Source organism: Salvelinus sp. IW2-2015, linkage group LG36, assembly GCF_002910315.2.
Source record: "Salvelinus sp. IW2-2015 linkage group LG36, ASM291031v2, whole genome shotgun sequence".
Lineage (NCBI taxonomy): Eukaryota > Metazoa > Chordata > Actinopteri > Salmoniformes > Salmonidae > Salvelinus > Salvelinus sp. IW2-2015.
Genome location: NC_036875.1, coordinates 23,015,792 through 23,040,605, shown reverse-complemented (window position 1 = coordinate 23,040,605; position 24,814 = coordinate 23,015,792). Strand labels below are relative to the sequence as shown.

General features: G+C 42.8%; 1 protein-coding gene across 1 annotated transcript in view; it reads left to right on the top strand.

Moving 5' to 3' along the window:
• LOC111959815 (follistatin-related protein 1) overlaps positions 1 to 24,814 on the top strand; it is a 52,002-nt gene that overhangs the window by 5,711 nt on the left and 21,477 nt on the right. The window contains exon 3 of the mRNA XM_023981614.2: positions 19,260 to 19,361. Within this exon, the coding sequence (XP_023837382.1) occupies positions 19,260 to 19,361 (102 nt within the window). The remainder of the gene's footprint in view (positions 1 to 19,259; positions 19,362 to 24,814) is intronic.

Sequence of the window (24,814 nt, the reverse complement as noted above, 5' to 3'; positions counted from 1 at the left end):
GTGAGTATAACAGAACTCATATGGCAGGCAAAAACCTGAGAAGAAATCCAAACAGGAAGTGGGAAATCTGAGGTTGGTCGATTTTCAACCCAGCCCCTATTGAATACACAGTGGGATATGGATCTGTTTGCACTTCCTACGGCTTCCACTAGATGGCAACAGTCTGTAGAACCTTGTCTGATGCCTCTACTGTGAAGTGGGGCCGAAGGAGACAGAAATTAGTCAGGTCTGCCATGAGGTGACCATGCTCTGACCAAGCGCGTTGACATGAGAGGGAGCTCTGTTCCATCCCACATCTGAAGTCAATGGTATTCTCCGGTTGAAACGTTATTCAAGATTTATGTTAAAAACATTCTAAAGATTGATTCAGTACATCGTTTGACATGTTTCTACTGAATGTTACGAAACTTTTTGACATTTCGTCTGCTTTTAGTGAACGCGCTTCCTGACTTTGGATTTGTTTACCAAACACGCTAACAAAAATATTTATTTGGACATAAATGATGGACATTACCAAACAAAACAAACATTTCTTGTGGGAGTCCTGGGAGTGCATTCTGACGAAGATCATCAAAGGTAAGTGAAGATTTATAATACTATTTATGAGTTTTGTTGACTGCACAATTTGGCGGGTAAGTGTAGAGAGATCCTTGATGAAAACCTGCTCCAGAGTGCTCAGAACCTCAGACTGGGGCGAAGCTTCACCTTCCAACAGGACAATGACCCTAAGCACACAGACAAGACAACGCAGGAGTGGCTTCGGGACAAGTTTCTGAATGTCCTTGAGTGGCCCAGCCAGAGCCCGGAGTTGAACCTGATCGAACATCTCTGTAGAGACCTGAAAACAGTTGTGCAACAATGCTCCCCATCCAACCTGACAGAGCTTGAAAGGATCTGCAGAGAAGATTGGAAGAAACTCCCCAGATACTGGTGTGCCAAGCTTGTAGTGTTATCCTCTACCACTTCTCTCTCCCGGATCCGGGATCCTCCTCATCAAAAAAGCTGACTAGCATAGCCTAGCCTAACGGGACAGGGATATCATATAATATAATTTTCATGAAATCACACGTCCAATACAGCAAATGAAAGATAAACATCTTGTGAATCCAGCCATCATTTCCAATTTTTAAAATGTTTTACAGCGAAAACACAATATGTATTTCTATTAGCTAACCACAATAGCCAAAGACTCAACCGCATATTTTCACCATGTTTCTACCGCATAGGTAGCTATCACAAAACCGACCAAATAGAGATATAATTAGTCACTAACCAAGAAACAACTTCATCAGATGACAGTCTTATAACATGTTATACAATACATTTATGTTTTGTTCGAAAAATGTGCATATTTGAGGTATAAATCATAGTTTTACATTGCAGCTACCAACACAAATAGCACCAAAGCAGCCAGAATAATTACAGAGAGCAACGTGAAATACATAAATACTCATCATAAAACATTTATGAAAATTACATGGTGTACAGCAAATGAAAGATAAACATCTTGTGAATCCAGCCAATATTTCCGATTTTTTTAAAGTGTTTTACAGCGAAAACACAATATATATTTCTATTAGCTCACTACAGTAGCCAAACACACAACGCAATTTACTCCCCGCCAAAATAGCTTGCACAAAACCGACAGAATAGAGATAAAATTAATCACTAACCTTGAACAACTTCATCAGATGACAGTCTTATAACATCAGGTTATACAATACACTTATGTTTTGTTCGAAAATGTGCATATTTAGAGCTACAAATCCTGATTATACATTGTGAATACGTAGCATCGATTCACCAGAATCTCCAGAGATATTTTGGACACTCACCTAATCTGACCAAAGAACTCATCATAAACTTTACATAAAAATACTTGTTGTATGGCAAATGAAAGATACACTGGTTCTTAATGCAACCGCCGTGTTAGATTTTTAAAAATAACTTTACCATAAACCCCAAAATACTCGAGGCTGTAATCGCTGCCAAAGGTGCTCCAACTGAGGAAAGGGTCTGAATACTTATGTAATTGTGATATTTCAGTTTTTTTCTTTATATACATTTGCAAACATTTCAAAAGAGTTTTTGCTTTGTCATTATGGGGTATTGTGTTTAGATTGAGGGGGAAAAACAATTTCATCCATTTTTAGAATAAGGTTGTAATGTAACAAAGTGGAAAAAGTCAAGGGATCTGAATACTTTCCGAATGCACTGAATATCCAACTTGTAAGTCGCTCTGGATAAGAGCGTCTGCTAAATGACTTAAATGTAATGTAAATGTAATGTAAATGTATTCACAAAAAACAAATGGTTCGGTATAATGCCAAATAAGGGCTATTTGACTTGTAACCACAGTGAATCCCTTTTTGGTGCTATATATATATAACATGTTTTTGAAGGTTCTATAAAGAACCATGCTCATAAGGTTCTAAATGGAACAGGTATGGTGCTATAAAGAACCATTAAAAAAGGTTCTAAACTCAGCAAAAAAATGAAACGTCCTCTCACTGTCAACCGCGTTTATTTTCAGCAAACTTAGCATGTGTAAATATTTGTATGAACATAACAAGATTCAACAACTGAGACATAAACTGAACAGGTTCCACAGACATGTGACTAACAGAAATGGAATAATGTGTTCCTGAACAAATGGGGGGTCAAAAGTAACAGTCAGTATCTGGTGTGGCCACCAGCTGCATTAAGTACTGCAGTGCATCTCCTTCTCATGGACTGCACCAGATTTGCCATTTCTTGCTGTGAGATGTTACCCCACTCTTCCACCAAGGCACCTGCAAGTTCCCGGACATTTCTGAATGGCCCTAGCCCTCACCCTCCGATTCAACAGGTCCCAGACGTGCTCAATGGGATTGAGATCCGGGCTCTTCGCTGGCCATGGCAGAACACTGACATTCCTGTCTTGCAGTAAATCATGCACAGAACGAGCAGTATGGCTGGTGGCATTGTCATGCTGGAGGGTCATGTCAGGATGAGCCTGCAGGAAGGGTACCACATGAGGGAGGAGGATGTCTTCTCTGTAACGCACAGCATTGAGATTGCCTGCAATGACGACAAGCTCAGTCCGATGATGCTGTGACGCACCTCCCCAGACCATGATGGGCCCTCCCGCTCCAGAGTACAGGCCTCGATGTAACGCTCATTCCTTCGACGATAAACGCGAATCCGACCATCACCCCTGGTGAGACAAAACTGCGACTCGTCAGTGAAGAGCACTTTTTGCCAATCCTGTCTGGTCCAGCGACGGTGTGTTTTTGCCGGTGATGTCTGGTGAGGACCTGCCTTACAACAGGCCTACAAGCCCTCATTCCAGCCTCTCTCAGCCTATTGTGGACAGTCTGAGCACTGATGGAGGGATTGTGCTTTCCTGGTGTAACTCGGGCAGTTGTTGTTGCCATCCTGTACCTGTCCCGCAGGTGTGATGTTCGGATGTACCGATCCTGTGCAGGTGTTGTTACACGTGGTCTGCCACTGCGAGGATGATCAGCTGTCCGTCCTGTCTCCCTTTAGCGCCTAAGGCACATTCACGCAGATGATCAGGTACCCTGGGCATCTTTCTTTTGGTGTTTTTCAGAGTCAGTAGAAAGGCCTCTTTAGTGTCCTAAGTGTTCATAACTGTGACCTTAATTGCCTACCGTTTGTAAGCTGTTAGTGTCTTAACGACCGTTCCACAGGTGCATGTTCATTAATTGTTTATGGTTCATTGAACAAGCATGGAAAACAGTGTTTAAACCCTTTACAATGAAGAGCTGTGAAGTTATTTGGATTTTTACGAATTATCTTTGAAAGACAGGGTCCTGAAAAAGGGTGAGTGTTGCTGAGTTTATATAGCACCAATAAGGGTTCCGCTACGGTTACAACCCTTTTAGGGTTCTTTAGCAAGAAAAGTTCTTTATAGAACCATTCTCAATACCAAAGGTTCTTTATGGATCCTTTTGAAGATCCCACATTTTTTTGGTCTGGTTATCCATATTATGTTGTCAAAATTCCATAGGTATTGTTATGTCAATGTACAAGTTCAATCAGGTGTGCTAAATCTTGAACTGCTGGAGATCCCCAAGGAGAGAATTGAGAACCATTGATATTGTCAACCATTCTCAATTAACACAAGGCCATACATGAGTATTACCCAAGACACCATCACTATATATTGTCATATATAACATGCAATCACATAACATAACAGATTAGTTCAACTGGAATGATACTCGCAATTACGGTTGCACAAAAAGCTTTTTTAGCTTTGTGCTAAACACGGCTCAAATTATTCTAATGAGCAGCCGTCCCTATATTTTAATTATCACTAAAAGAGCAAAGAACCCTTTTGTGAACTGCAAAGAACCATTGAAGGGCTGAAATTCCCAAAGAACCCTCGAGGAATCCTCTTTTCTTAGTGTGTACTCTCAAAGCTGAAGGACATGATGTAGGACATAGGATCAAAATGTTAGAATACTGATTGTTTGCAATGAGTTTTTCACTTGATCTACTGTATAAACAAATACATGTTCTTGTGTTTATTGGTCATAGAATCACATAACTAATGTTAGCGACTAGCAATGCACAAAACTACATTTATTAGGCTACTTTAGAGTTGTAGTAGAGGAACTGCCTCCCAAGCTGATGTGTAATATCCTAACTAGAGCTGACAGTGACAGAGTCGCTGCCTCCAAGTCACCATGCTGTGTAGCTGTTGATGACTGTTCTCTCATTGGAAGGTGCTGCCTGGGCTATAAATACCATGCCAAGGAGGAGTGAACAGAGCTGGAACATGGGGTACAGTACAGCCTGTCCTCTGTCATTTTTACTCAGGAATGCTCTAATTGTTCTAGTTCTACATTCACACGCGCGCGCACACACACGCACGCACGCACGCAGGCAGGCAGGCAGGCAGGCAGGCAGGCAGGCACGCAGGCAGGCACGCAAAGACACACACATGGAGAGAGAGAGCTGCACTTCCTAACCTCCTGCCAAATCAAATCAAATGTATTGGTCACATACACATGTTTAGCAGATGTTATTGCGGGTGTAGCGAAATGCTTGTGCTTCAAGCTCCGACAGTGCAGTAATATCTAACAAGTAATATCTAACAGTTTCACAACATATACCCAAAATACACGTAAACCTAAGTAAGGAATGGATTAAGAATATATACATATGGCAGAGCGGCATTGGACTAAGATACAGGGGCACAGTATATTCAGTTGAAGTCGGAAGTTTACATACACCTTAGCCAAATTCATTTAAACTCAGTTTTTCACAATTCCTGACATTTAATCCTGGTAAAAATTCCCTGTCTTAGGTCAGTTAGGATCACCACTTTATTTTAAGCATATGAAATGTCAGAATAATAGTAGAGAATTATTTATTTCAGCTTTTGTTTCTTTCATCACATTCCCAGTGGTTCAGAAGTTTACATACACTCAATTAGTATTTGGTATCATTTGGAAGTATGCTTGAGGTCATTGTCCATTTGGAAGACCCATTTGCGACCAAGCTTTAACTTCCTGACTGATGTCTTGAGATGTTTCTTCAATATATCCACATAATTTCCCCTCATTATGCCATCTATTTTGTGAAGTGCACCAGTCCCTCCTGCAGCAAAGCACCCCCCACAACATGATGCTGCCACCCCCGTGCTTCACGGTTGGGATGGTGTTCTTCAGCTTGCAAGCGTCCCCCTTTTTCCTCCAAACAAAACGATGGTCAATATGGCCAAACAGTTATATTTTTGTATTTTGTCATCAGACCAGAGGACATTTCTCCAAAAAGTACGATCTTTGTCCCCATGTGCTGTTACAAACCGTAGTCTGGCTTTTTTATGGTGGTTTTGGAGCAGTGGCTTCTTTCTTGCTTAGCGGCCTTTCAGGTTATGTCGATATAGGACTCGTTTTACTGTGGATATAGATACTTTTGTACCTGTTTCCTCCAGCATCTTCACATCTTTGCTGTTGTTCTGGGATTGATTTGCACCAAAGTACATTCATCTCTAGGAGACAGAACGCATCTTCTTCCTGAGCGGTATGACGGCTGCGTGGTCTCATAGTGTTTATACTTGCATACTATTGTTTGTACAGATGAATGTGGTACCTTCAGGCGTTTGGAAATTGATCCCAAGGATGAACCAGACTTGTGGAGGTCTACAATTTTTGTTGATAGAATTTCAGGAGCCTTTTCCTCCAATTTGCTTTGTTTAAATCCCCAGGTACAATAAATGCAGCCTCAGGATATGTGGTTTCCAATTTGCAAAAAGTCCAGTGAAGATCTTTGAGGGCCGTTGTGGTATTGGCTTGAGGGGAGATATAGACCACTGTGGCTATTTTTGACAAATTTAGGCTGTTACGGTATGTTATCCAGAGCGTTGGTACCTAACTGTGCTGTCAGATTGTCCGTTCGTAAATTCAGAGCGTTTCGCGTTCAGAGCGCACGCTGGACGCTCTGGCCAATAAGTAGGGTTGTTCCGAAAGCTCTGACCTCACAACCACAGTCAAGGACCCAAGCTAACTGGCTAACATTGGCTAGCTACTTCCAGACACATAATGAGAGAACACCCCACTCTGACCATTTTACTCACCCTAGCAGAGCTGGTTAAGCAGTTTGGTGACTGCTTAAGAGCATTGATGACTGCAACAGTGCTGCTGGCAACAATTGAATGATGCTTTGTTGCCGACGTTTACTGACACCGGACATATTCAACGGGTGTTGAGAGTTCAAAAATGCATGGAGTCTTTTGTTAAGACATGTAGCTAGCTAGCTAAACAATGGACCATAATCTCAACTCATGACGTTACTACCCTACCTGAATCTGCAGGTAGGTTCTATGGCTATAACTAGTCAAGCAAATGTGTCTGAGATACGAAGAATAAGATCATACACAGCGTTACCTAGCGACCCAGCCAGCTAACGTTAGCTAGCTAACATCGTAGTTTAACAATTGTATTTGTATTTACAGATGGAATACAAGTTTGATATTAAGGCACATGAACTTCACATGTTCGAGAAGGCATTTCTGCCAAGAAACACATTTTGATAAAAATAAATGTTTTACGTTCAAACAGTCGTGACTTGCGACATACGCCTAGTTTCCTGAATCGGGTCACATTAGCACATCGTTACAACACTGTATATAGACATAATATGACATTTGAAATGTCTCTATTCCTTTGAAACTTTTGTGAGTGTAATGTTTACTGTTCATTTTTTATTGTTTATTTCCCTTTTGTTTGTTATCTATTTCACTTGCTTTGGCAATGTAAACGTATGTTTCCCATGCCAATAAAGCCCTTTGAATTGAGACAGACAGAGTGTGTGCCAGTGTTTTATGGCCATGTTGTGTGATCTCCTCACTCTTGTCTAGTCATGAAAGGAATCCTCATTAACCAGCTGTACTGCTCTCTTATCCTCATCAGAGACACAGAGACACGGAAACACACGCACACGCGGACACACAGTACAAAGACGTCATGCCTCACTGCCTTCTATGGTTGCTTTATAACACCATCCTCTCTCTCTCTAGCCTCTCTTTTCTGTAGCTAGCTCCATCTCTCTTCATCTCGTGTGTGTGTGTGTGTGTGTGTCATGGGATAGGACCAGGCACAAAGATAGCACTTGGCAGCATGCCCAAACATCGGGCCCAAATTGGCGGGCAATTAATACCAAGCAGAGCCTTGGGAGACACACAAAATACACACACACACAGCCTAATTTCAATGCAGCTTCAATATGAAATGGTTTATGACACAATACTTCAATGTAGAAAATGGACACGGACCTATCCGACTCGGCGGAACACTTGAATTGACACAGTGTATTGAACTTTGATGATAACAGTGGTCTCCAACATGCATCTGAACATTCCAGTCCCCAAAATGTCTGTCCATTCTACATATCCCATCCTATACTGTAGAGGTCTGCAAACAGGCCCACTTCCTTTGCCAAACACACTTTCAGCCATTAGCCCTGACTATGGCCCCATGGAGGGAGTAGTGTCTGGGGCAGGGAAACTAACAATTCCTCTGGTCTGGGCCTGGGTCTGAGCCCTCCCACCCAGACAGACTGGAGGGCTGCCAAGAACAGGCAGGGAGAGAAGTGGGGTGGAGAGAGAGGGAGAGAGAGAGAGGGATTGAGAAGGGAGGATAAGGGAGAGAGGGGCAGGGTGGTGAGCTGGGAAGGAGAGAAAGGATCATTTACAACAGAAAGAAGAGATTTTCACATAAAGAGGGATACAGGAAAGAAGGAAAGGTGAGGGTATGGATAATGAAAGTGGAACACAAAATCAGCATGAGAGAGATGGACAGAGAAAGAAAGAGAAGCCTCCTCCTTGGATTTAGCAATGGAAATGGAGGCAACAGGACAGAGGTGTCATTGTCCTGACTGTGCCATGTGCCAACTGGGTTAGGTAGGGCGGTGGTGGCACTCTGGTTTTGTTTTTCTGCCCAATTTCGTGGTATCCAATTGGTAGTTACAGTCTTGTCTCATCGCTGCAACTCCTGTACGGACTCGGGAGAGGTGAAGTTCGAGAGCCTTGCGTCCTCCGAAACACAACCCAACCAAGCCACACTGCTTCTTGACACAATGCCCACTTAACCCGGAAGCCAGCCGCACCAATGTGTCGGAGGAAACGCCGTACAGCTGGCGACCGTGTCAGCATGCACTGCGCCTGGCCTGCCACAGGAGTCGCTAGTGCGAGATGGGACAAGGACATCCCTGCCGGCCAAACCCTCCCCTAACCAGGACGACGCTGGGCCAATTGGTGGCACTCTGTTTTAGTGACTTTATTTTCTTGGTGACATTGTAACAGCCAGCAGATGTGCCTATAAGCTCAGGCCATGACAACTTCCTGACTAACACTCTTCTCACTATTTCCTTTGCTATTTCTTTTTCTCTCTCCCTTTCTACAGCTCTCTCCCCCTGCTTTTATCTCTCTCGCATTCTCTCTCCCTCCCTCTTTCTCCCTCCCTCTTTCTCTCGCTCTCTCACCCTACCTCTCTCTCTCTCTCTCTCTCCCTACCCCTTTCTCACCCTTTCTCTCTTTCACCCTTGCTCTCTTTCTCTCTCTCAACCAATTATTTTCTCTCTTTCCCCCTTCTCACCCTCTCTCTCCATTTGTCTTTGTTTTCCTTTCCTTTTTGACATGATCTTGAATCTCATGGACTTACGGGATATGGAATGTGCAGCTTTATAATGACATCACAAAGGATTCCATTCCAGATACGTATATAAGAAAACGACATCTCCAAGAAACAAATACAGATCAATACAAGATGGTATTTTCTCTCCCTCCGTTTGGCTAGAGAACCAGACACAAACACCGGTCTGTGGCCTTGTCCGAAGTCTGTCTTGCCTACTACTTCCTAAAATGACATACTATGTGCTAATCGTACTGCATACTATTTAGAACGTATTGTTTAGTAAAAATGAATGCAGTAAGCAAAACAATTCAACATACTGTCTCATACATACTGAGATGTGTAGTCTAATGTGCAATTGTGTGCAATTTCCTCAATAATGTCCAGTGAATTCTACTAGCTGAAAAGCCTAAATGAGTATGACATCCTGGTATTTAAAGCATATTGTAATGAAGACGCTAAGAGTCGAGAAGCAGGTGGCACATTTAATAAACCAACAAACATGGACCAAAACAACATAGTAGTGGCGTATTTACCTAGACACAGACACAATACTGAATGGGGAAAGAACATAAGGGTGTGCCAGATATAGGGAAGGTAATAAGTGAGGTAATGGAGTCCAGGTGTGCCTCATGATGACGTGCAGGTGCGCGTAATGATGGATGCCAGTACTGATGGTTAGTATACCGGCGACATCTACTGCCAGCGGGGAGGAGCGGGAGTAGACGTGACACATACTGAAAATGTTTTATTTCATTTAAAATGTTTTATTTCATATACCCAAAATGTCTACTATTTAGAACGCAAGTACAAATATTCGGACACGGCCAATGTGTATGGAACAAAGACTACCAGAGAGCCTGTGTGTATGGATGTTGTTTTTCTCTGTAACTGTTCCTTATATCATCCTGTTTCCTCATCACAGCTACATACTGGTCACTCCTCTCTCACTCCAATATAAATGCATGGAATAGGAACCAGGCGTTTCATCTCAGAGGAGGATGAGAAATCCCTGTCATGCTGTAGTGTGGTGTCTAATGCACTGCAGGTCATTTCAGTTCACTACTGGTTGCTCAGCAGGGGTTCCCTCCATAACTCCCATAACTCCTTTAAATTGAACTCAGTGGAGTAAAGGGATGATGGAAGCCTGATTAGTTGGAACTTAGGCTGAAAAGTGTGAAGATCCATATGCAGTCTTTGTAGGATACAGGTCTGTTTCTGGATAATTAAAAGTAGACATTTAGAAATTAAGGACTTGGCATTGTAGAAAAAATATTCCTCCAAATTATTATAAAACGTTCTAATTAAAACTGCTGTAAAGTATTTTTTCCTCTGGGCTATCCTCCAATGTGTCCCTTAGCCGAGGAGAGAGGTGCTCTGCTCTCTTCTCTCTCTCTTTCTCTCTGGCCTGGTTTGGACTGGCCTTTGGACTGGGTCTGAGTTGTGTGCATAGGCTAGGACAACCCTGGGGAGGCTGGGAGTTGTGTAGAGAAGCAGGGAGGGGAGGGATATAGGAAACGGGGACTGAGGAGGGAGTTTGGGGGAACGTCCCTCTTACCCAGATACCCTCTTACCCAGATATTTATGAGATTTTGGCTCCGGAGAAACCCCAGTAGACCTTGACAGAGGCACAGTTGAGCACCCAACCAATCTCTACTTGTTATCTCTTCCCCTCTTGGTCTGACTCTTTTCCCTTCCTCTTTCTCCCTCTCTCTTCAGATTATTTTGTCACGCTCCCTTTTATTCATATTCTTACCCTCTCTTGTTCCCTACAGTATGTACAGTACCTTTCCTTCATGCTCTTTTTTCCCTCGCTCTCCTTTTTCCACCCCTTCCCTGTTGGAGTTTAATAAGAAACATGTGTCTGAGAGCTATGAATGTTTCATTGGGAGGGGTGTATAGGCATGATGTCATCCATGGTGAGTTGCAGAGAGTCTGTGAGCCATTACGTTTAAACTCCCCTTACACATTTCTGTAAAGGGGTGTATGTGTATGGGCATTGGTTTGTTAATTCAAATTATAAACTGGGTGGTTCGAGCACTGAATGCTGATTTGGCTGACATCCGTGGTATATCAGACCTTATACCACGGGTATGACAAAACATTTATTTTTACTGCTCTAATTACGATGGTAACCAGTTTATAATAGCAATAAGGCACCTTGGGGGTTTGTGGTATATGGCCAATATACAGTACCACGACTAACGGCTGTATCCAGGCACTCCGCGTTGCATTGTTCGTAAGAACAGCCTTTAGCCCTGGTATATTGGCCATATATACCACACCCCGTCATGCCTTATTGCTTAAGTATAGCATTGATTATTAACACTAATCTCACTGACCTTTTACTGTGGTTGCTGTTAGCAATACTGTTGTTTAAAAGGTAGTTACAGATTCTGTTGCAGGTGAAAAGAGAGGGAGCAGAGAAGGAGTCGGGGGATGGGTTTATCCTTGCTTTAAACTGGCTATCAATGTTCTGTATGCTAATGAGTGCAGTGGTGCATCCTGGGATGGGACTAATGGAGGTTGTAAAGTGACCCCACAACAGGAAGCATCAATCCAACTGCTGACTCAGTGGATCATTACACACAAATATGCACACGTGGACGCACATGCATCTTTACACGCAACGAGAAAGTAAACCAGTCGCAGAAGTAATCCCATTTTATGAAATTAAACCCCCACTTTGAAGTGTGGGTGTACACTGGTTTCTTCTTACTACGTCACCTCCCATTCCATATGCGGTGCTTTTATGGTGCTACATTATATCATACTTCCTGCTCTAATGATCTGGGTTTGCATGCGCGCAGGCTACCAGGGTTTCCGTTAGCCGGCAATTGCTGATTTTAGAGATTTTTTTTTTAAGCCAATAAATAAAACTGTTGCCGGCCAAAAAATGACCGGGTGAAAAATAAATCCCATTGCAAAATAATGCTTTTTATTCATTGTTGTAAATACCAGTCGATGTAAATACATTTGACCATCATGCTTATCGATCTATAGGTCAATTTGCATAATTTAGTGGAATAAAATTGGCCTGTGTGTATTTTCATCATGTATCATTTATCCAACACAACTATCACACAGGTGCAGCATACAGAGCCTATTTTGAGCTGGATTTCTCCTGCAGCTCCTCAGCTTGTTGCTGCTGGAATAGAACATGTGCTTTTAGTGCTTCACCCACCACTTTACAATGTGAGCTTGAGGCAAAATGCATTTTGAAAACAAACTTAATTGTTTGAAACCTGAATGGTTGTTTTTTTCATATTATTTTTAAATAGCTTACTGTGAGGAACTCTAATTATAATATATTATAATTCGCAATGGATGTTAAAAAAACACTTTGCTACATTTCCGAGCAGTTGGCCAGGTACTGCTATGCGTGCTAAGGAGCGCGCTCCCTCAACATTATCAGGACAGAGAAACCAGACACATGATCAGGAGCGCGCTCCCTCAACATTATCAGGACAGAGAAACCAGACACATGATCAGGAGCGCGCCCCTCAACATTATCAGGACAGAGAAACCAGACACATGTCAGGAGCGCGCTCCCTCACATTATCAGGACAGAGAAACCAGACACATGCTCAGGAGGCGCTCCCTCAACATTATCAGGACAGAGAAACCAGACACATGCTCAGGAGTGCGCTCCCTCAACATTATCAGGACAGAGAAACCAGACACATGCTCAGGAGTGCGCTCCCTCAACATTATCAGGACAGAGAAACCAGACACATGCTCAGGACAGCAGAAACAGACCACATGCTCAGGAAGCGCGCTCCCTCAACATTATCAGGACAGAGAAACCAGACACATGCTCAGGAGCGCGCTCCCTCAACATTATCAGGACAGAGAAACCAGACAGTCTCATTGCTCACACTGAGCACTCCAAATATAAGACAATGAAAAAATGATGGTTATTTATTAAATAAACCAAAACTTGTTTCTCACAAGTGTAGTAGGTTGTGAACTCTGCAAAAAAAGAAAGAAAATCCACTCCTGGAGTGAGAACGGTAAATGTTCATATTAATCATTAATTCATACTTGCATTAACATTACTACAGAGATCACCTCTTCACACATCACGTTTCGTCAATGAACATTATTATGAAGACTGATGCCCCACAAAGCGTGGCTCCTTTGAAGAATCTCAAATATAAAATATATTTAGATTTGTTTAACATTTTTTGGGTTACTACATGATTCCATATGTGTTATTTCATAGTTTTGATGTATTCACTATTATTCTACAATGTAGAAAATAGTAAAAATAAAGAAAAACTCTGGAATGAGTAGGTGTTTCCAAACTTTGACTGGTACTGTATGTATATTACTTATATATTTTATATGGGCATACGGTGTCTTCAGAAAGTATTCATACCCCTCGACTTATTCCACATTTTATTACATGACAACCTGAATTCAAAATGTATTCAATATTTTTTTCTCTCACACATCTACACACAATAACCCATAATGACGAAGTGAAAACATGTTTTTAGACATTTCTGCAAATGTATTGAAAATTAAATACAGCAATATCTAATTTACATAAGTATTCACACCCCTGAGTCCTTACATGTTAGAATACCCTTTGGCAGTGAATACAGCTGTGAGTCTTTCTGGATAAGTCTCTAAGAGCTTTCCACACCTGTATTGTGAATTTGTCTCCCAGTGTCTGTTGAAAAGCCGACTGTACCAGGTTTTCCTCTAGGATTTTACCTGTGCTTAGCTCTATTCTGTTTATTTTTATCCTAAAAAACTCCCCATTCCTTGCCGATGACAAGCATGGGGTGGCAGGTAGCCTAGTGGTTAGAGTGTTGGACTAGTAACCCGAAAGGTTGCAAGATCAAATCCTGGAGTTGACAAGGTAAAAATCTGTCATTCTGCCCCTGAACAAGGCAGTTAACCCACTGTTCCTAGGCTGTCATTGAAAATAAGAATTTATTCTTAACAGACTTGCCTAGTTAAATTTAAAAAATACCCATAACATGATGCAGCCACCACCGTGCTTGAAAATATGAAGAGTGGTACTCTGTGACATGTTGTATTGGATTTCCCCCAAACATAACTCTTTGTGTTCAGGACATAAAGTAAAGTTCAGACCTCTCACCCATCCCCACTTTTTCTTCCAGTTTCTGACTCTTTTTCTGCTGCTCAATTCCTATCACTTCTCCCTCTCTGTCCCCTCCTCCCATCACTCTTTTTCTTCCTATGAAGAGTGGCACTCAGTGATGTGTTGTGTTGGATTTGTCCTAAACATAACACTTTGTATTTTGTATTCAAGACATAAAGTACATTTCTTTGCCACATTGTTTTATAGTTTTACTTTGGTGTTTATTGCAAACAGGATGCATGTTTTGGAATATTCTTATTCTGTACAGGCATCATTTTTTTCACTCTGTCAATTAGGTTAGTATTGTGAAGTAACTACAATGTTGTTGATCCATCCTCAGTTTTCTCCTATCACAGGCATTATATTTTTAAGTCACCATTGGCCTCATGGTGAAATCCCTGAGAGGTATTCTTCCTCTCCAGCAACTGAGTTAGGAAGGATGCCTGTATCTTTGTAGTGACTGGGTGTATTGGTACACCATGCAAGGTGTAATTAATAACTTCAACATGTTCAAAGGAATATTCAATGTCTGATTTATTTGTATTTTTACCCATCTACATCTACCCTTCTTTGCGAGGCATTGGAAAACCTCCAGGGTCTTCGTGGTTGAAACTGTGTCCGATCCCGGGCAGTGTCACAATCGGTCATGACCGAGAGTCCCATAGGGTGGCACACAATTGGCCCAGCGCCGTCCGGGTTAGGGTTTGGCTGTGGGGACTTTACTTGGCTCATCGCGCTCTAGCGACTCCTTGTGGCGGGCCGGCGCCTGCAGGCTGATATCGGTCATCAGTTGAACAGTGTTTCCTCCAACACATTGGTGCGGCTGGCTTCCGGGTTAAGCGAGCGGGTGTTAAAAAGAGCGGTTTGGTGTTTCGAGGGATGCTTGACTCGACCTTCGCCTCTCCTGAGCCCGTTGGGGAGTTGCAGCAATGAGACAAGATCGTAATTGGATATCACGAAATTGGGGAGAAAAATATTTAAAAATCCACTGCGGGACCTTACACATAAATGTACATGTTGGGTACAAAGATGAGATAGTCATTCAAAAATCAGGATAGGTAGGTGTGAGTTATTATTTGACTTGTTAAGCAAATATTTAGTCCTGAATTTATTTAGGCTTGCCATAACAAAGGGGTTGAATACTTACTGACTCCAGACATTTCATCTTTTCATTTTTAATAAAAATGTATTACATGGCTTATAGAGTGACAGAGAATGGTAGAGAAGAGCTGTGATGTCTGAATACACTTCCCTCACCTGGAGATAGAGAGAGATATGAAGGAAGGGATTAGTGAGATTGTAGTGCCTCAAAATGTTTAAAGGCTGATCAATACACATTCATAAGCAAATCATTAATCACACTCAGACAGCTCTGGTTTCCGATTGGCTCAGTTGGGGTTTAATATTGGCCAATCATTAATCCCACCCAGACAGCTCTTGGCTGCTATTGGCTCAGATTGGACAGATTATGTTTTACGTTATCAGTTCAAATAAACAAAGGCCATTACTTAACCCAATATTTTAAGAGCCTCAGTGTGTGTGTGCATGCTTGCATGTGTATGCTAGTTGTGTACATGAATGTATATCTTTCTGGTATGACTGTAATCCTAGGTGATGCTTGACCTTCTCCCTGTCAATAGTACAGTAAGACATGCGTCTCTCTGAACCTTGCATCCCCAGTCACCATAGAAACTCCCCATTCAGAGCTGGTAGAACAAAAACTGTTCTCTCTTAGCTAAAATGAAAGCTGGTCCTGCAGGTGATATTTGGAGAGGTGTAGCTGGAGCTAGATTAAACTAAGCAACAGCAGCACATCCATTACTCTGCTAGGGTTATCAGAGAGAGAGACTGCAGGTTTCAACAGGCTCCTCTCTCTGGTCTCTGGCCATCTGTAGCTAACTGTTTGAATGGACCACTACTCCACCAACCCTCAGGGAGGCATTTGAAGAAGTATTATAGTATGACCTCAGCTGTGGTTTGTGTGGAAGGGGGGATGTGTGAGTGTGTTTTAACTTTTACACCAAACAGGGTTGTGTGTGTGTGTGTGTGTGTGTGTGTGTGTGTGTGTGTGTGTGTGGTGTGTGTGTGTGTGTGTGTGTGTGTTGTGTGTGTGTGTGTTGTGTGTGTGTGGTGTGTTGTGTGTGTGTGTGTGTGTATGCCTTTCCACCAAACGAACAGACTGGTTGCCTCTCAGGTAAGGGTCAGTAGTTGGTACACTACAATAGGCTGTTTAGCCCCCTCCTCTCTCTCTCGGGTAAGGGTCAGTAGTTGGTACACTACAACAGGCTGTATTGCCCCCATATGACCTCCATGTTAGCCTGTCATTAGCTTCCTGAAAGCTGATTGGAGAGATGGCAGGTCACAGGAGCCTTCAGGGATTTCTCCCACATTCCATGACTCACTCACACACACGCGCTAACACAACACACAGGGGAGGGAGGAGAGCGAAGAACAGGGGACCCGAGGAAGGGGTGGGGTAAGAATTACATAGACCATGGGAACGGGCCCAAAGGAAAACACAGCTCAGACTCCAGATGTGGATACACCCTGTTTTAAACACACACACACACTCACACACACAGTGAAAATGAGGAGGGAGGGGGTAGTTGGGAGGGCTGTAAAGCTACTCCCAGAGCTGTGCTTGGCAGCTGGTGATTGGCTGGCCTGTTGCTCATGTGAACTGGACTTGGCAAGTATACTGCCGTTGTTTCAGGAGAGACAAAGGCACAGAAACAGAGAAACAACGGAAAGAAAGAGCAAGAGAAACATTTAAAAGTATAAAGAGAATGAACAAAACCAAAGACTGTTAGTGTGTGTTCTGTATGAGGTCATATCTTTTCCACAGAATACATATACAGTTAGTATTTTCCTACTATTCACACACACACACAGCTCTTCTATCCTTGTGGCGACCTAGAATGTATTTACATTAAGGATCATATTGTCCCTAACCCCTAACCCTTAACTTAACCCTAACTGTAACCCAAACCTAACCACTAACCCCTTACCCTTATGTTATTTCTAACCCTAATTGTAAACCTAAGCCTAACACATCAGCTTAAAATTGCCTTTGTCCTCATGGGGATGTGGGAAATGTCCCCACAAGGGAGACATTTTCCTTGTTTAACTATCCTTGTGGGGACTTTTGGAGATTTTTGGTCCCCACAGGGATAGAAGAACCAACCCCCACACACACACTTTTAATGATGCCATCACGAATCAGTACACTACACTCAAGTTTCCGAGTAGCGCAGCGGTCTAAGGCACTGCATCTCAGTGCTAGAGGTGTCACTACAGACACCCTGGTTCAAATCCAGGATGTATCACAACCGGCTGTGATTGGGAGTCCCATAGGGTGGCACACAATTGGTCCAGGTTTGGCTGTTGTAGGCTGTCATTGTAAATAAGAATTTGTTCTTAACTGACTTATTACTAATATAAGAATTGTCCCTATCGCCACATTGTGTTGGCTAAGGTTTTTACAGCAGGCCACTTCCTGTTTACACTATGTTGTTTCTTGAGGTGAGCATGACGTAGTTGACATGGTAACTAACAGCTGCCACAAACACGAATAATGTGAGAGACCTTCACTCAGGTAGAGTTGGAGAGAACCTGTCTGTGCTCTGTTGGAAGGGAACTGCCTTGGCCCCATTTAAGGACAATTACCCGTTGTCATGGCAATGAGATAGCCACAGTGTCTTCTGGGAGTTTGTAACAAAAACTGTGCCCCTCTAGTAAGGCAGTCATCAGCATGTGTGTTTGTATATTTGTTTGCCCCTATTAGGCCAGTAATACCACATATCAGTTAAATTAGTACAGTATTCTCACTAACAGGTGCAACAAATATAGCCCCTTACAAGGCACGGCTCTATATATGTTAAGGAGCCAGCGATTCTTTCCCTTCCCACAACATTTTACCATAATSCACCATAATTCACAGTATGTTGCTGTGAATATACAGCAGAACAGGTAATACAGTGCTTTACTGTAAAATTGTACAGCAGTGTCGTGGAATGCCGTTGAGCCCCCATAATGCGTTGCTCTTTACAGTACTGTACGTTAATATATAATTCCAGTAGATGGCTGTACATTTTTAGCTATAAATTCACAAGCAATTTGTTACAGTGTGTGTGTGTGTGTGTGCTGAATGTTTTGTTGTGGTTCCTGAGGGGTTCTGAGTTATGCTGTCTCTTTCATGTGATTGCGTCAGCGAAACTGATAGTATCCTGATAGGGAGTGTGATAGGAGCCCACTGAACCTCACCCTACATGTGAAACCACTAATTCTATTCTGAAGAACACTGGCTCTTCTGAGAATGGGGCAACAGTGGCGCCTTGTGTCTGAGACATGTAAATGCTGCATTTTGTCCTGTGTGTGCATATATTACAAAATACAACTGCAAATGACCCTAAAGACCAATGTATCAAAATAAAATAAAATATACTTTTGCAAAGTATTGTACTTAATTACTATACATGTATTTTGTAGAACAGCAACAACATTCTCATTAACGGTTTCAGAAACTTCTTACTTTCTATGACTGTGATATGTTGTTGTTTATATACCTTGGTTGAATGAGTTTTCACTCTGGATAAGAGCATCTGCTAAATTACCAAAATGTATATGTGAAAATGAACAACTACAAAGCACACTGGGTATTGTCATTGGCCTTGTTTCGAGGTGGAGATCATTCGAGTAATACACAGCATTCTTTGAAATTATACATTTTTACATTTATACATTTATATTTAGTTAGCTATAAAGAAATAGGATACAAATTACAGCTTTCCAAGGTATCTTCTTACAAAATACATTGGAATGTAGTTCAGCCCAGTGCAATACAACATACAGAATACTCAGAAGTAATTATAATACCTTTTTAAATACATGTAACAGAAATACTACCCATCTGTGTGTGTGTTTGTGCTGACAGTGTGCTCATGTGCCAAAGCTGTGTGTTTGTTTTCAGCACTAACAATGTGTGTTTTCTCTTTCCTCAGGAGGTGCAGAGTAAGAGTAAAGTGTGTGCCAATGTGTTTTGTGGAGCAGGAAGAGAGTGTGTCGTCACTGAGAAGGGAGAGCCCAGCTGCTTGTGTATAGAGGTGAGGCGTGTGTGTGTGTGTTCATTATCAGGACCACAAGTCACCAGAATGTCCTGACAAGGTCGGAAACCAAGAACATTTTTGAAAAGTCAGGACCTTTTTCATGTGACTCGCATCAACAGTGGCGCTCAGCTCAGCGTTTTTTTTAAAGGGTTAGATCAGCTTTAATATTGCAGATAGATTGTGGCTTCTATCAGTGTAATTGTCTGCATATTTTCCAATCCCCCATATATTATTTTAAATATAAACAGTACCAGTGGGGCCTCCCGGGTGGCGCAGTGGTCTAGGGTTCGCGCCCAGGCTCTGTCGCAGCCGGCCGCGACCGGGAGGTCCGTGGGGCGACGCACAATTGGCATAGCGTCGTCCGGGTTAGGGAGGGTTTGGCCGGTAGGGATATCCTTGTCTCATCGCGCTCCAGCGACTCCTGTGGCGGGCCGGGCGCAGTGCGCGCTAACCAAGGGGGCCAGGTACACGGTGTTTCCTCCGACACATTGGTGCGGCTGGCTACCGGGTTGGAGGCGCGCTGTGTTAAAGAAGCAGTGCGGCTTGGTTGGGTTGTGCTTCGGAGGACGCATAGCTTTCGACCTTCGTCTCTCCCGAGCCCGTACGGGAGTTGTAGCGATGAGACAAGATAGTAATTACTAGCGATTGGATACCACGAAAATTGGGGAGAAAATGGGATAAAAAAAACATTAAAAAAAAAACAAAACAGTACCAGTAAAAAGTTTGGACACACCTACTCATTCAAGGGTTTTTCTTTATTTTACTATTTTCTACATTGTATCATAATAGTGAAGACATCAAAACTATGAAATAACACATATGGAATCATGTAGTAACCAAAAAAGTGTTAAACAAATCAAAACTATATTTATATTTGAGATTCTTCAAAGTAGCCACCCTTTGCCTTGATGACAGCTTTGCACACTCTTGGCATTCTTCAACCAGTTTCATGTGGTATTCACCTGGAATGCATTTCAATTAACAGTAATTAACAGCCTTCTTAAAAGTTAATTTGTGGCATTTTTTTCTTTCTTAATGCATTTGAGCCAATCAGTTGTGTTGTGACAAGGTAGGGATGGTATACAGAAGATAGCCCTATTTTGGCAAGAACAGCTCAAATAGCAAGAGAAAACGACAGTCCATCATTTATTTAAGACATGAAGGTCAGTCAATCCAGAAAATTTCAAGAACTTTTAAAGTTTCTACAAGTGCAGTGGCAAATACCATCAAGCGCTGTTATGAAACTGGCTCTCATGAGGACCGCCACAGAAAGGAAGACCCAGAGTTACCTCCGCTTCAGAGGATAAGTTCATTAGAGTTACCAGCCTCAAGAATTGCAGCCCAAATAAATGCTTCACAGAGTTCAAGTAACAGACACATCTCAACATCAACTGTTCAGAGGAGACTGCGTGAATCAGGCCTTATTACTGAAAAGAAACAAAAGGCAAGATGGCGGCGACAGAGAGGGCCTCCTCACTTCTAATCGTTCGGAAACTTTGCAGTATTTTTTTATTTTTATGTATTATTTCTTACATTGTTAGCCCATAAAATCTTAAGTGTTATTACATATAGCCGGGAAGAACTATTGGATATCAAGCGATGCCAACTTCCCAGCACTACGACCAGGAATACGACATTCCCGAAGCGGATCCTTTGTCCGAACCACCCAGGGCATTTGAACTGATTCCAGAGGCTGACCCAAAACAACGTCGCCGCAGAAGAGGAAAATGGAGTGGCCTTCTTTGTTTATTTATTTTTTATTTCACCTTATTTTTACCAGGTAGACTAGTTGAGAACAAGTTCTCATTTGCAACTGCGACCTGGCCAAGATAAAGCAAAGCAGTTCGACACATACAACAACACAGAGTTACACATGGAATAAACAAACATACAATAAATAATACAGTAGAAAAGTCTATATACAGCATGTGCAAATGAGGTAGGATAAGAGAGGTAAGGCAATAAATAGGCTATGGTGGCAAATGAATTACAATATAGCAATTAAACACTGGAATGGTAGGATGTGCAGAAGATGAATGTGCAAGTTGAGATACTGGGGTGCAAAGGAGCAAGATAAATAAATAAATACAGTATGGGGATGAGGTAGATTGGATGGGCTGTTTACAGATGAGCTATGTACAGGTGCAGTGATCTTCTGGTCAGACTTCGGAGGCGCGACAACCACCCACTGCTTAGGAGTATATTACTCGCTAATGTCCAGTCTCTAGATAACAAGGTAAACGAAATTAGGCAAGGGTTGCTTTCCAGAGAGACATCAGGGATTGTAACATACTCTGTTTCACGTAAACATGGCTCTCTCGGGATATGCTGTCGGAGTCAGTACAGACCTGTGATTTTTTCTGCGTCTCGCCGACAGAAATAAACATATCTCCGGGAAGAAGAAGGGCGGAGATGTATGTTTCATGATTAACTCATGGTGTAATTGTAACAACAAAAAAGGAACTCTAAGTTTTTTTGTTCACCTGACCTAGAATTCCTCACAATCAAATGCCGACCGTATTATCTCGAGAATTCTCGTTGGTTATTGTCACAGCCGTGTATATCCCACCTCAAGCCGATACCACAATGGCCCTCAAGGAATTTCACTGCACTTTATGCAAACTGGAAACCATAAATCCTGAGGCTGCATTATTGTAGCTGGGGATTTTAACAAAGCAAATTTGAGAACAAGGCTACCTAAATTCTATCAGCATATTGATTGGAGCACTCGCGCTGGCAAAACACTGGATCACTGCTACTCTGCTACTTCCACGATGCATACAAGGCCCTCCCTTGCTCTCCTTTCAGCAAATCTGACCACGACTCCAGTTTGCTTCTCCCTTCCTATTGGCAGAAACTTAAACAGGATGTACCCATGATGAGGACTATTCAACGCTGGTTCGACCAATCGGAATCCACGCTTCAAGATTATTTTGATCACGCAGACTGGGACATGTTCCGAGTAGCCTCAGAGAATAATATTGATTATACGCTGATTCGGTGAGTGAGTTTATAAGGAAGTTCATAGGAGATGTACCCACTGTGACTATTAAAACTGCCCTAACCAGAAACTGTGGAAAGATGGCGGCATTCGAGCAAAACTGAAATTGCGAACCACCGCATTTAACCATGGAAAGGTGACTGGGAATATGACCGAATACAAACAGTGTAGTTATTCCCTCCGCAAGGCAATCAAAAAAGCTAAATGTCAGTATAGAGACAAAGTGGAGTCGAATTCAACGGCTCGGACACAAGACATATGTGGTAGAGTCTACAGACAATCACGGACTACAAAAAGAAAACCAGCCATGTCACGGACACCGACGTCTTGCTTCCAGACAAACTAAACACCTTCTTTGCCCTCTTTGAGGATAATACAGTGCCACCGACGCGGCCCGCTACCAAGGACTGTGGGCTCTCCTTCTCCGTGGCCGACGTGAGTAAGACGCTTAAACGTGTTAACCCTCGCAAGGCTGCCGGCCCAGACGGCATTCCTAGCCGCGTCCTCAGAGCATGTGCAGACCAGTATAGATGTGTGTTTTTACAGAGTAAAAACGGTGTGTTTACAGACGTATTCAATCTCTCCCTATCCCAGTCTGCTGTCCCCACATGCTTCATGTTGCCACCATTGTTGCTGTACCCAAGAAGGCAAAGGTAACTGAACTAAATGACTATCGCCCCGTAGCACTCACTTCTGTCATCATGAAGTACTTTGAGAGACTAGTCAAGGATCATATCACCTCCACCTTACCTGTCACCCTAAACCCACTTCAATTTGCATACCGCCCCAATGGGTCCACAGATCATGCAATCGCCTTCACAATGCACACTGCCTATCCCATCTGGACAAGATAAATACTTATGTAAGAATGCTGTTCATTGACGACAGATCAGCATTCAACACCATAGTACCCTCTAAGCTCATCATTAGGCTTGAGGCACTGGGTCTCAACCTCGACTGTGCAATTGGGTCCTGGACTTCCTGACGGGCCGCCCCAAGGTGGTGAAGGTAGGAAACAACACCTCCACTTTGCTGAACCTCAACCAGGGGCCCCACAAGGGTGCGTTCTCAGCCCCTCCTGTACTCCCTGTTCACCCATGCTGCGTGGCCAACTCGATCATCAAGTTTGCAGACAACACAACAGTAGTATGCTTCATTACCAACAACGATGAGACAGCCTACAGGGAGGAGGTGAGGGCTCTGGGAGTGTGGTGCAGGAAATAACCTCTCACTCAAAGTCAACAAAACTAAGGCGATGATCGTGGACTTCAGGAAACAGCAGAGGGAGCACCCCCTATCCACATTGATGGGACCGCAGTGGAGGTGGAAAGTGTTAAGTTCCTCTGCGTACACATCACGGGACAAACTGAAATGGTCCAACCACTCAGACAGCATTGTGAAGAAAACGCAAAAGTGCTCTTCAACCTCAAAATGCTGAAGAAATGTGGCTTGTCACCTAAAACCCTCACAAACTTTTACAGATGCACAATTGAGAGCATCCTGTCAGGATGTATCACTGCCTGGAACGGCAACTGCACCACCCACAACCACAGGGCTCTCCAGAGGGTGGTGCGGTCTGCACAACGCATCACCGGGGCAAATACCTGCCACTCCTTTGTTGTCTCCACAGAGGAACTCTAGAGCCCTGTCTGAGTCTTGGTGGTTCCAAACTTATTCCATTTAAGACTGATGGAAGCCACTGTGTTTCTTGGGACCATCAATGCTGCAGAAGTGTTTTGGTACCCTCCCAGATTGTGCCTCGACACAATCCTGTATCAGAGCTCCACGGACAATTTCTCGACCTCATGGCTTCGTTTTTGCTCTGACATGCACTGTCAACTGTGGAACCTTATATACAGTTGAAGTCGGAAGTTTACATACACTTAGGTTGGAGTCATTAAAACTCGTTTTTCAACCACTCCACAAATGTCTTGTTAATTTGGCAAGTTTGTTAGGACATCTACTTTGTGCATGACAACGTAATTTTTTCAAACAATTGTTTACAGACAGATTATTTCACTTACAATTCACTGTATCACAATTCCAGTTGGTCAGAGGTTTAGATACAATAAATTGACTGTGCCTTTAATCAACTTGGACAATTCCAGAAAATGATGTCATGGCTTTAGAAGCTTCTGTTAGGCTATTTACATCATTTGAGTACATTGGAGGTGTACCTGGGGATGTATTTCAAGGCCTACCTTCAAACTCAGTGCCTCTTTGCTTGACATCATGGGAAATCAAAAGAAATCAGCCAAGACCTCAGAAAAAAAAAGTTGACTTCCACAAGTCTGGTTCATCCTTGGGAGCAATTTCCAAATGCCTGAAGGTACCATGTTCATCTGTACAAACAATAGTACACAAGTATAAACACCATGTGACCACGCAGCCGTCAACCACTCCGCAAGGAGATGCGTTTTGTCTCCTAGAGATGAACGTACTTTGGTGC